We start from the raw sequence: 12,212 nt of genomic DNA on the forward strand, positions 1-12,212 counted from the left end.
TCAAAAAAGATACGAAAAGGACTGATGATTCTAAGGACCATTTTAACATGTACGAGAGCAGTGTGTGAACTTCCATGTTGCAGAATTTTTTGATGAAACAGGACAGGGCATCTACATGTATATTGAAAACGACCATCAGCGTATACAAACTCAATTTAATTTAATTTAACTTACCTTACCTTACCTTAACTAAATTAACTTACCTTAACTAAACTTAACCAAACCAATCTAAAGGACACGTGTGCGATTGTTTTAGCCGGGTATCAAATTGCATGTAAGACTATTCTTCTTTTAACTTCCCAAAACCCACTGATTTTGGAAAAGGTAGGACATTAAGTCCTCCATGGTTTACAAAGGAGTCAAACCCCTCAGACATAGTTTTAGACATAGCTGTAGCTTTAGACAAGTACCTTTCATCATGTAGATTTTAGCTATTTTATACTCTGTGTCAATGTTCTTTATGTTTGTAATTTGCAATTAGCCTCTGGGCATATATTTGCAATAAACTTCTGTATAAAAGCAGTTGAGAGGTGTCACTTCCCGCTTTGAAATATGTATTATTTATTAAGAGAGAAGTGTACTATGGAGAAATCATGATAAAAATCAATGCCAAAGACAATCCTTACCTGATAGTAATACATGTAGTAATATAATATAAAAGTAGCCCTATTGATAGTAATATTACTAGTACATGTAATAGGTCTGGCCAAACGATTACTAATTTTTCAAATGTTCGGTTTATACTACAATGTATATCTTACAAGCTGTATATCGTTCTAGATACTGGGGGCACCATTAATACCACGGTGGAGAGTGTTTAGCACGTGAAGGTAAAGGTTAGGGGCCGATCATTAATACGACTGTGGTGGTGTTCCTAGTTTGGCGGCAAAGCGTTATACATGTACGAAAAATGGATGAATAATTAACCTAGAGCAGCACTGGTCCATGTGTAGCGACAAATTGGCAAATGGTTAAGCTTTGGGGAAAGACCATTTTAGCCAATGCACTTCCAGCGCCCAAAACTGAAAATATTCTGAGTAGGAAAAGTATCTTTATCTGTTGGGGAGACGAATATCGAATTCAAGGTTGGGGCTCAAGGCATGTTCCCATGTTAGTAATTGAAACTCTTGTCTAAGTCCGATAAAGCACCGTACCTCTCTTATCCTAAAAGCAACACTCTTCAACTGAGAGAGAACAAGGCACGTCTCCCCAAAAGGCATTAAACTTTTCTTCTCTCCGTCCAAGAAAGCACCTCGCTTCTCTTCATCCAAAAACGCACCGCAGTTTGAATCCACCCAAGAAAGTAACGTTCAGACAATCAGTAGGGATAAAGCATTGCAACACTCTTCAACTAAAAAACCAACGCCCGACTCTTGATCCCCCAAAAGAACCAAACTTTTCTTCTCTTCGTCCAAGAAAGCACGTCGCTTCTCTTCATCCAAAAACGCACCGCACTTAATCCACACAAGAAAGTAACGTTCAGACAATCAGTAAGAATAAAGCGTTGCACCACTCTTCAACTAAGGAAACAAAATGTAAGTTTCTTATTTAATACCAAAAGGCATTAAACTTTTAATCTCTCCGTCCAAGAAAGCACGTCACTTCTCTTCATCCAAAAAACGCACCGCAGTTTGAATCCACACAAGAAAGTAACGTTCAGACAATCAGTAAGAATAAAGCGTTGCACCACTCTTCAACTAAGGAAACAAAATGTTAGTCTCTTAATTCCAAAAGGCATTAAACTTTTAATCTCTCCGTCCAAGAAAGCACGTCACTTCTCTTCATCCAAAAACTCATCGCACTTAATCCACACAAGAAAGTAACGTTCAGACAATCAGTAAGAATAAAGCATTGCAACACTCTTCAACTAAGGAAACAAAATTTAAGTCTCTTATTTAATACCAAAAGGCATTAAACGTTTCATCTCTCCGTCCAAGAAAGCACGTCACTTCTCTTCATCTAAAAACGCACCGCACTTAATCCACACAAGAAAGTAACGTTCAGACAATCAGTAAGAATAAAGCATTGCAACACTCTTCAACTAAAAAACCAACGCCCGACTCTTGATCCCCCAAAAGAACCAAACTTTTCATCTCTCCGTCCAAGAAAGCACGTCACTTCTCTTCATCCAAAAAACGCACCGCAGTTTGAATCCACACAAGAAAGTAACGTTCAGACAATCAGTAAGAATAAAGCATTGCACCACTCTTCAACTAAGGAAACAAAATGTAAGTCTCTTATTTAATACCAAAATGCATTAAACTTTTCGTCTCTCCGTCCAAGAAAGCACGTCACTTCTCTTCATCCAAAAACGCACCGCACTTCCAAATCCACCCAAGAAAGTACCGTTCAGACAATTAGCTCCAGGACATGTATAAGACTAACCTTGAGTTGTTTGTCACACGGCATTACGGATCAGCTACCGATCGAAGAAGGACACATCCAAACAAGACCAACAGCAACCAGCGCCAGAGGCATTCTGCACGAATTCCTACCCAGAGGGTGCCAACTGAAGCTAGTTTGACTACCTGAAAAGGTATGTGTCTGCCAGTGGATGATCAGCATCAGTAGCTTAATCTGTTTTAGGTAAATTGTATGCCTTAATCAAGGTTAACTTTCTAAGCAGGGTCGCCGGTGGCATAGCGGCAGAGTGCTCGACTAGGAACCAAGAGGTCCTCGGTTCGAGTCCTGGCAGGCCACCGATCGCGATCTAGTGCCCTTGGGAAAATTGTGCTCTTTCTTGGCGGTTAACAAGGGTAAACATTACCCAGGAAAGAATATTCCACCCAACATCTGTTTGGAGATAAGGTTCTGAAGAGTAACTGAGGTTCTGAAGAGTAATAGGGGTGTTGCGACCTTGTGCTTTTGTTGACGCCATACTCCTGGGACCAATTATCTACCAAACGAGGAAATTCAGATTGACTTTGATACTTTTTCATGCCACAGTCTCTTTTGTTTTTAGGCTTATGTTTCTTCTTCACCACTGACAAGCACCACAACGTTGGATTACCGTGGGATTCTTTGTTCCATTTCCCTTTTTTCTCATCACACAAATTCTTTCTCTTTCAGACGAATCTAACTAATCATTTTTCTCTCGACAGTGTATAAGCCAATATTTTCCCTTGGACCCTGTTAATGTTTATACACTTGGTGTGGCCATACTAAGGAGCTTGCCGTTCTGTTTAGGTGACAGTACACCATGGGAAGAAAGCTGCGACACGTGCTGATTTTCCTTCTCATCATCCTGAAGGAGCCCAACATGCCAGACGCTGACTGCATGTGTACACCACCACCACACTGCCGCTGCTATGGCCTCAACAGCATCCCACAGAACCTCCCAAAATCCGTCTGTAAATTGGATTTAATTTCTAATCATTTTATAACTGTAAAACAGTCTGAGCTCTTGCGGTATAGAGATCTGTGTTGGTTGTGCCTGTTGGGCAACCAGATAACAATGATTAGGAGTGGTACGTTTGTAAATCTTACCAAGCTAGAAATGGTGAATCTGGGTGTGAACAATCTAACAATGATTCAACCCGGTGCATTTGCAAATGTTCCCCGCCTAAATCGGTTGGAGCTTTTCCATAACCAGATAACAAAGATTGAAGCTGGCACAATGGCAAATCTACCCGGGTTGCGCACTTTGCATCTGTACGGAAACCAGATAACAAAGATTCAACCTGGTATATTTGCAAACCTACGCAAACTACAAAAGTTACATCTGGCTCTAAACCAGATAACAATGATACAGCCTGGTTCATTTGAAAGTCTACCCCAGCTAGAATGCTTACGTCTGGACAATAACCAGATAACAATGATACAGGCTGGATCACTTTCAAATCTCCCGCAGCTACAACACTTAAGCCTACAAAAAAACCAAATAACGAAAATTCAGGCTGGTTCATTTGTCAACCTACCACGACTACAATTTTTGGAACTGGGCGAAAACCAAATAACAAAAATTCAGGCCGGTTCATTTGCGAACCTACCCCTATTCCAACGTTTGGAACTCCAGAACAATAAGATGTCTGCCATTCCCCTGTCAGCTCTCCGCTCGTTCCTATCTATCATTACCATAGAACTAGATGGGAACCCCTGGCATTGTGACTGTAAGATGACTCCCTTCAGGCTAAACCCCGCATTGAAAGACCAGATAATATGTGCCCAACCGGCCAAAGTTCAGGGACAGAACCTTACAGATGTCAATCCAGAAGAATTAACTTGTGAAGAGCCAACCGACACCTCTCACTATCACTGGTTCTTTAAACGCAACGCTGGCCCAACAGCATGTCATGCAGAAAACACGGGCAAACCAAAAACAACACGATCTTCACCCTTACCAATAACTGACACACCTCCATCTGCTCCCAGTCCCCCGCTACCTGTTATCATTGGCTCTTCTGCTTCAATACTAGTCATTGTTCTGATTTGCACAATCGGACTTTCAGTGTGGTACAAGATCAGGTATCCTACTAGCTTAGTGCTGAATCCCAATGTTGTTGGTAGCAACACAAACACGGCCGTTTCTGTAATGACCAGTGGTCATGATCAGACAGGGCAGGGTCAGTCTCAGGCCATCACTGAATCCAACACAAACACCACAGCTACTGTAATGGCCAGTGGTGATGATCACCAATATGAAGACATTGACAATCCACGTGTTAAGAAAGAGCAGGGTCAGACTAAGGCTATTGCTAAATCTACCACAAAAACCACATCTGCTGTAATGACCAGTAATGATGATCACCAGTATGAAGACATCGACAACCCACGAGTTAAGACAGGGCAGGGTCAGTCTCAGGCCATTACTGCATTTAACACAAACACCACAGCTACTGTAATGGCAAGCGGTCATGATCAGACAGAGCAGGGTCAGTCTCACACTCACATTCAATCTCTGAAAGTTGGAAACCTACCCCATGACCAAATACTAGCTGCCTTGAATCCGAATCTTATGTATGTACCTACAGAAGTAACCAGTGGTCATGATCAGACAGGGCAGCGTCAGTCTCAGGCCATCACTGAATCCAACACAAACACCACAGCTACCGCAATGACCAGCGGTCATGACAAGACAGGGCAGGGCCAGTCTCAGGCTAATCTAACTTATGACATAGGGCCGACAGCATCAGAGGTAAATTCTCTGTACGTTAATGTGGAAACACCGACTGCATCGAAGCCAGATACTCTGTACAAAACGGCTACTGCAATGACCAGTGGTCACGACCAGACAGGGCAGGGCCAGTCTCAGGGCAATCTAACTTATAGCACAGGGCCGACAGCGTCAGAGGTAAATTCTCTGTACGTTAATGTGGAAACACCATAATTTAACTAACATTTTACCAGGAAGGTCTTTGTTGGCAACCTATGAGTGACAAAACAAGTACAGAAACAATCATTGTGAAGACATTGATGTCCCCTTTCCTTCTATCCATAAAGGCACTGCCATTAGCAACACAAATTACTAGTATTTTTTTTAGTTCCTTGACATTTTCCAAAACAAAACAAAACAAAATCATCATAACGTCCAGATGGAAAGAGAGGACTTGAAACAAAACTTGAGTGTCGTTCTCAGTACATGAAACATGAAATCTGCCTCTCCCATACTCCAATACAAAACATAATTATAGCAGGAAAAAGGAAAAAAAACCGTTTTCAGCTGTGAAGGTCACAAAATTTTAATTTGGGTAAAGTATTAGTAAGTAGTTCTTGGGTGTGGGTACTTGCAGTTCAAATTGTTGTAGTGTGTCATCAGGACAGACCTTTAAGTAACTTATTGTTACTTATAATTTTACAGTGGTAAATTGTATGTGTGTTGCACAGTTCAAATATGTTGTAGCATTCCAGAAGGGTACAAGAGGGACATTTGAGGTTACCCCTTGTTACTTATAATGTAGTAAAACAGTATGTGTGTAGTAAAGACTTGAGTTCAAAACCGTAGTGTGTCAGAAGGACAGACGATGGTACCCATTGTTACTTATTAACAAGGACAATAGTAAATAGTATGTGGGTTGTGAGGACGTTCTGTTCAAAACTGTTGTTGTAGTGTGACAGTTTTCCCTCTGGATCACAAGTAGTCAAAGTACATGTTTTAAATTTGAAATTTACAGAGAAAAATATTCTGTTCAGTATATGAACAGAGCTAAGCCTTAGCCAAATCTCCATAGCTGGCTCTAATATTTATCTTGCAATGTATAATTAGACTTCTTACAACTAGATTCTTAACCTAGCAACAGCTGCAACACAAAATTATAAAATTACCTGCCTTCCAAAATTGGATATGGATTTAAGGAATCGATGTACAATTTTTTAAAGCTACATTGTGAGATGAACACTTGAAGTATTCTCCAAGCAGAGGTTTGGGTTTTGGGGGTATTCTTAGGCTTTTTTATTGGGGTTTCTCTTTTGCACTGAATTTTTTTTCCCACCAAACCCAACCTCTGCCAGCAGTCGAAAGCTTCAATGGGCTATAAACCTAATCACTTCCAACCAGACGCATGAATAGACACAGTCAGCAGGAGGCATGTGGCCCAATAAATGTCTTTCTGGCTGGCTAGATGTGTGATAATCCACCACAGTAAAATGGATATCCCTGATGATGATTTGATGGTTCCCGGGGAGGAGCACTGTCACGTTTCTTGAATACGTTTGCCCCGCCCTGGCGTGAGTGCCGGCAGAGGTTGGGTTTGGTGGAAAAAAAAATCAGTGCAAAAGAGAAACCCCGATTAAAAAGCCTAAAAACATGCTAAAATATTCCCAAAATCCAAACCTCTGCTTGGAGAGTACACTTGACGGGTAATCTTCTAGAAATATTTCATTCTTTGTTCAAAGTATTCTTTGACATTAAAACTACAAGGCTCATAAGTTTAAAATTTAGGTATACTCAACATATGTGAAAGCTCATGACAAGATAAAAATCATCCTCATGGTAAGATTAGAATGTTCCACACTTGTTTACTGTATTTTTCTCAGACTTGTATGTACATTAAGTTACATACAGTAACTATCCTATCAATAGTGATAAATGATAGTTTCTTTACTTGTTAATTAATAGCTTCAAGTAACATTGATCATGATGAAATTTAAGACATATATCTGGAAAAAAGTCTGAAAATTTTACAAATATATCATCATTTCTATTTTACAGAATTATAGATTCTTCTCTTTTATAAAAGAGTGTTGATAAAACACCAGCTATACATGTAAAAGAGCAGACGTCTTGCGAGGCAGTACAGGGTGTAGAGCAGCAGAGACAGTGCCTTAATTCGCACTCCTCACACACTTAAGACACTTAAGTAGCTGCTAGTGGAGCTTGAGAAGTCTTGCCTTTCTTCTGTGTCTTTTCTAAACAGAGAGAAAGGACAATATATTCACTGACTGAGTCTGTTGAGAACAAATTTAATTCAAATTCAACTAGAGTTCCCCGATGTCTAGTTAATCTTTATGACTGACAAATTATAGATTAGATTATTCCCCCCCTGATTTAACAAATAGGAACCTAATTTTCATGAATTATATCATTTTCTCATAATCTCAACCAAAAGACAGTCTTATATTAACAACAATGCATTCTAGCATTTCCTTATAAATTATGCAAATGAGGTCCTGATTTGAATAAATTATGTTTTATGATGTTCACCTCAACTTAACTTTCAAATACCACAAGTATGAAATTCCAGGCAGTTATCATTACATAATTATAACTTTTTCTCATTAATTATGCAAATTAAGAATTATTAACATAATGAATATCTTCCTGTGTTTCTCTCGTTGTCAATTACCAATGTCACAAGCTTCAATTGTCCTATCATGGAATGCAGCTGATTTATAGAATTTCCCCATAGATTATGCAAATTACATCCATATTTGCATAATTATCACATAATTATATTAAGCATCACGTAAGCTGCCTACATACCAAAAATCACGACGATCCGTCAACCGGTTCTTGAGTTATCCCCTTTTGAATATTTTCAAGAATATATCCCTGCAGTTCCAGAACAAGCCGCTAGGGGGCCCAAACTCACGTCACTTCTTTCCCAGCACGATAGCTACCTACCATCCAAATTTCATCACGGTAGCATGTCTAGATCATGAGATATCAAAACCGGACGTTCAGCTGCAGTTCCATTACAAGCCGCTAGGGGGTCCAAAATCTAATCATTTTGAGGTCTCATAAAGACCTACCCACCTACCAAGTATCAAGACAATCCATCAAGGCCTTCTCAAGTTATCGTGTTTACAGACAGACAGACAGACAGACACACACACACACACACACACACACACACACAAACACGAACGCCTCTGAAAACATAACCTTCTTGGCGAAGGTAATAAACTAATGAAGAAGCTAAGTAACACTTGAATAAATCAAACCAAGAAATATAGCAGGGTACAATGACAAATATTTACCTAAGAGGGCCCTGAAGTAGTTTGACATTGGCGGCTACAATAGATGTTCCTCCACATCTGGACTTGGCAAGGACAGAGACATCCGAGGATGTCCGGGGAACGAGATGACCTCAGAGTCTGTAAGCATGACAAACAGCACCGTCCACAAAAGTGGCACAAGGCCTGAACTGAATTGAGTAGGGACAGTAGACTCTTTCCTACTTGAAGCTTTGAGGGGGCCTGCATGCCCTTTCTCGTAAGGCGTAATCAGGCCTTTTCCGTCTTCATAATCCTCCCCCGAAATCAACGTAATTAGTAATAGAACATTAGCTGCAAAGCGTAAAGTCGTAATAAGCTCTGTGTCTTTAACGTAATTCGTAATTGGCGGCGAAATTTTTTGCGTGATTCGTAATCACTACCCCCATGCAGGCCCTCCTTTGACAGTGAGATATTCCTTCCGACAAGATTGCGTAGGACGTACCCAAGATATTGAACCACTAGCGGCAGACGAACTCGGTCGTAAGGAGCACAAACAACAACATTTCCTGTGGGGAAGCTTCTTCAGTCTTAAGCCTGAGAAGTTAATCAGGAGAAGATGGCAGCACAGAAAGACGTCCTTTACCTGGTATTTTTAGCGCTGGCTGTCCGGACTGTCCGTCTTCAGCTGACCAGTGGTGATGACCAGGGCTGGGCTTTTATTTGGGATTACAATGGGCGAGCTGAGCAGGTTTACTACGATACTATGGTGGCCAGGTGGAACTATAACACCAACCTTACACTGGAGAACAGCAGGAAACAGGTAGGAAAGTTCCATCATATATGAAAGTTTATTGCAAATTCATGCCGAGGGCTAATCGCAAGAACATGATAACAACAATAATCATTAAAAAATGATAATAAGTAATGCTTATGCTGGTTTAGATATACATTTGTAGTTATTGTTAAGATTGGATATGATTTCGTTTCCGTGTGCAGTGGAGTATGAAAAGGCCGACATTTTGCGAGATATCATAAGCTACATGGACCATGGATTTTGTTTTCATGACAAGCGAGTTAACAATTGCATTCGACTACTGTCTGCTTTGTTCTACCTTATCGAAATAATTTAATTTTTAAACTTCAATTAAGACACTTTTGAAACTGGCAAAATTTCGATATGGGCCCTGTTCATATATATACATTTCTTGTAGATTTTGATGACTTCTATCAGAGATTACAAACCATGCCACGATATTTATCACAAAGATGATAAATGAATAAAGATAAGAATATATAATTCAATTAGATTTACTTTTACAAGCATGACCTACTTTTGTAGCACTCGTCGATTGACGTGCATGTATTGGAAGAAGGATTGACAGGAACACATGTTTTTCATTTGCATTGCCTTTTTTGTAACGACGAAGCCTAGATTGTATCCCCTGCCTCAAAAAAAAGAATCCCCAATGTCTTCCTGCGTCTTCCCAAGGTTTTCTCAAACCTCTGTGACGTATTAGAATCCTTGAACTCATCCAACAACCAAACTACATAAACAAAGCGTGCAACGGTACCGGTGGTCCTTCAGAAAAGATGGCGGTGACGTAAGCAGCAGACGACCGGGCTCCAAGCTACGTTTTCGGCATGGCATTACTGTGCTGTAGAATATAAGTCTACCAAAATACTCAGTCTTATAACTTATTAACATGCTATCTTGATACAAGTTTGCTCTTGTGACTTGTAACGATGTAAAGCTTGCAACTGCGACTTCTTCGATGTTTTGTAGTCTTTGAGATACGTACATACAGTTTATGGACAGCGACTAGGTCAAGTCAGAATTCCTTCACAGAAGTGTCGTTCATCTAGCCTGCGAAAAAAAGAATATGATTCAAGAACCGGTGCACTAGAAATTATCAAACTTGCTTGTACATGTGCAAAATTTGTGAATAAAATTAATACATGTATTAAATTTAATAGTTTGTTGGTGTTGTGTTGTGTGTGTCAAATTATGGTTCTCTGTCTTCCGACCCCACTTCTCGACCCCTGTCTGCGGTGGTGCGGTCCAGCTGGGCCGACCTCCGGCTTGTCGCAATTGCACCAAATGCGCAGACGTGGTGCAGCTTAGCGGCTTCCTTTGTATAAAGTTTTAATAGAAAAATAGTAGTAACGAATTCTGAAACAAAAATTTGAATTCCGTAAGACATATGCAAGACTACCCCAATTTGCGGTCGTACGATAACCGTACGATCGGAATGCGACAATGCCCATAATGTATATGGTGTGTTTTAGGATGAAGCCAACTTCATAGAGGCACACTTCGACAGGCAAGCGGCACAGATTGCCTCAAGTTTTGACTGGCAAAACTTCAACAACGCGACATTGAAGAGACTCTTCAGAAAAATCACACTTCTGGGAACCGCCGTTAACCATATCGAGCAGGCCAGGGAGGCCAGGGAGGTCAGTAGTGATTATAATTGTAAAACAATAATATAACGTTATACATTTATAATAGAATATAGAACTTCTGTTGCTCTCTAAGCTTTGTTATCTTCCAGTGAACGTAGTTATCGTTTTGTGTTCGTGTATGCGAGAGAGAGAGAGAGAGAGAGAGAGAGAGAGAGAGAGTGTGTGTGTGTGTGTGTGTGTGTGTGTGTGTGTGTGTGTGTGTGTGTGTGTGTGTGTGTGTGTGTGTGTGTGTGTGTTTGTGTGTGCGTGGCGTGCGTGTGTGTGTGTGTGTGCAAAAATAGATAGACGTACTAAAAACAACACACGTAAAGCATATTTCCCTAAACCTTACTCTTGCTTTTGGATGAATAGAACGCATGGAACAAGTCGAGTTTTGTTCGTAATCCTCGCTTTGTAGGGAAACCCGTTCTAAAACGTCCACGTTCCATAGAATGGGTTATACCGAACAAGTACGCTCAAATGTAATCTTCGAATTCGTAACGTTTGTTTGTCTTCGGTTCGTTGCTAACGTGAGATTTTACAAAACCCGTTTATTTTGTGACTATAAGTCACTCGATTTCCGTCCTGTGCAGTTTGAAAATATTTGTCTCGATTCTTGGCTGCAACTTTGTCTGTGGGACCCCCAGTGTGGCCGGAGGCCGGGTTTTCCGGTGACACGAGAACGCTGTGATGTTGAACTTGAACTGAACTGACGATACCGTTGGAAAATGTGGCGTTCGGTAGTTTTGTGGCTGGCCTTCGTCAGTTTCGCGTCCTTGTCTGCTTCAGAGGTCAACTTTCAGGTTAGTTCAGACACTAAGCAATCTTTTACTCGTGAAAAGACCTACCATAATCTTTTAACACTACAACACTACAGACCGCCAATAGAGTATCATTATACAGGGTTATGACTAAAGTTTCCAAATTTGAGAATGATACAGTGCATTTGATGGAATAATAAATGAATGTATGAAGACCTTTATTCCACATTTTTGCCACACTTGGCTAAGTACAGGTCACAACAAAATAGGATGAATGGATACGGTTAACAGATACCAAAGTAAATAACTATCGTTATATAAATTCAACTTCTCGTTTTACAGTTATTATAGAAATAAAGGAACAGATCTGTTTTTCGATGGGTGGTTTGTCTACACGTGTAGTTGCATTAGAAATATAATTTTTTCTACAGTACTCAAGTGTATGAAATAGGGGAATAGGCTCTATATAAGGCCACAGCAAGTAATTTTTATGGATGACATCAGCGCGCGCATATTTTCGCCTAATTTGGAAAAAAACAAGAAATTTCGTTGCCTTCTGAAAGTGATGCTGGCTGTGTATTTGTGATGTTCCCACTGAATAAAAACCATTTGTACAATGATTGAGTCAAAATTTTA

General features: G+C 40.2%; 2 protein-coding genes across 2 annotated transcripts in view; both read left to right on the forward strand.

The window, feature by feature from the left end:
• Window positions 1–3,199: 3,199 nt before the first annotated feature.
• Window positions 3,200–6,077, forward strand: LOC109483881 (leucine-rich repeat-containing protein 24-like). The gene is made up of 3 exons (XM_019787024.1): window positions 3,200–3,350; window positions 3,417–4,257; window positions 6,047–6,077. Exons 1-3 carry the CDS (start codon window positions 3,200–3,202, stop codon window positions 6,075–6,077), a joined length of 1,023 nt encoding a protein of 340 aa, XP_019642583.1.
• Window positions 6,078–8,989: 2,912 nt separating this feature from the next.
• LOC109483913 (angiotensin-converting enzyme-like) overlaps window positions 8,990–12,212 on the forward strand; it is a 21,378-nt gene continuing 18,155 nt past the window's right edge. The window contains exons 1-2 of the mRNA XM_019787053.1: window positions 8,990–9,193; window positions 10,660–10,827. Coding sequence (XP_019642612.1) covers window positions 8,990–9,193; window positions 10,660–10,827 — 372 coding nt within the window. The remainder of the gene's footprint in view (window positions 9,194–10,659; window positions 10,828–12,212) is intronic.

This window comes from Branchiostoma belcheri, unplaced genomic scaffold (assembly GCF_001625305.1).
Source record: "Branchiostoma belcheri isolate BF01 breed outbred unplaced genomic scaffold, Haploidv18h27 scaffold67, whole genome shotgun sequence".
Taxonomy (NCBI): Eukaryota; Metazoa; Chordata; class Leptocardii; order Amphioxiformes; family Branchiostomatidae; genus Branchiostoma; species Branchiostoma belcheri.

Bases quoted from the DNA above. Each gene is read 5' to 3' on its own strand.
- LOC109483881 (XM_019787024.1), top strand. From the start codon at position 3,200: ATGGGAAGAAAGCTGCGACACGTGCTGATTTTCCTTCTCATCATCCTG. The intron at 3,351-3,416 runs GTAAATTGGATT...TGCGGTATAGAG, and splicing joins GAACCTCCCAAAATCCGTCT to ATCTGTGTTGGTTGTGCCTG. The intron at 4,258-6,046 runs GTTCTTTAAACG...CTGTTGTTGTAG, and splicing joins GACACCTCTCACTATCACTG to TGTGACAGTTTTCCCTCTGG.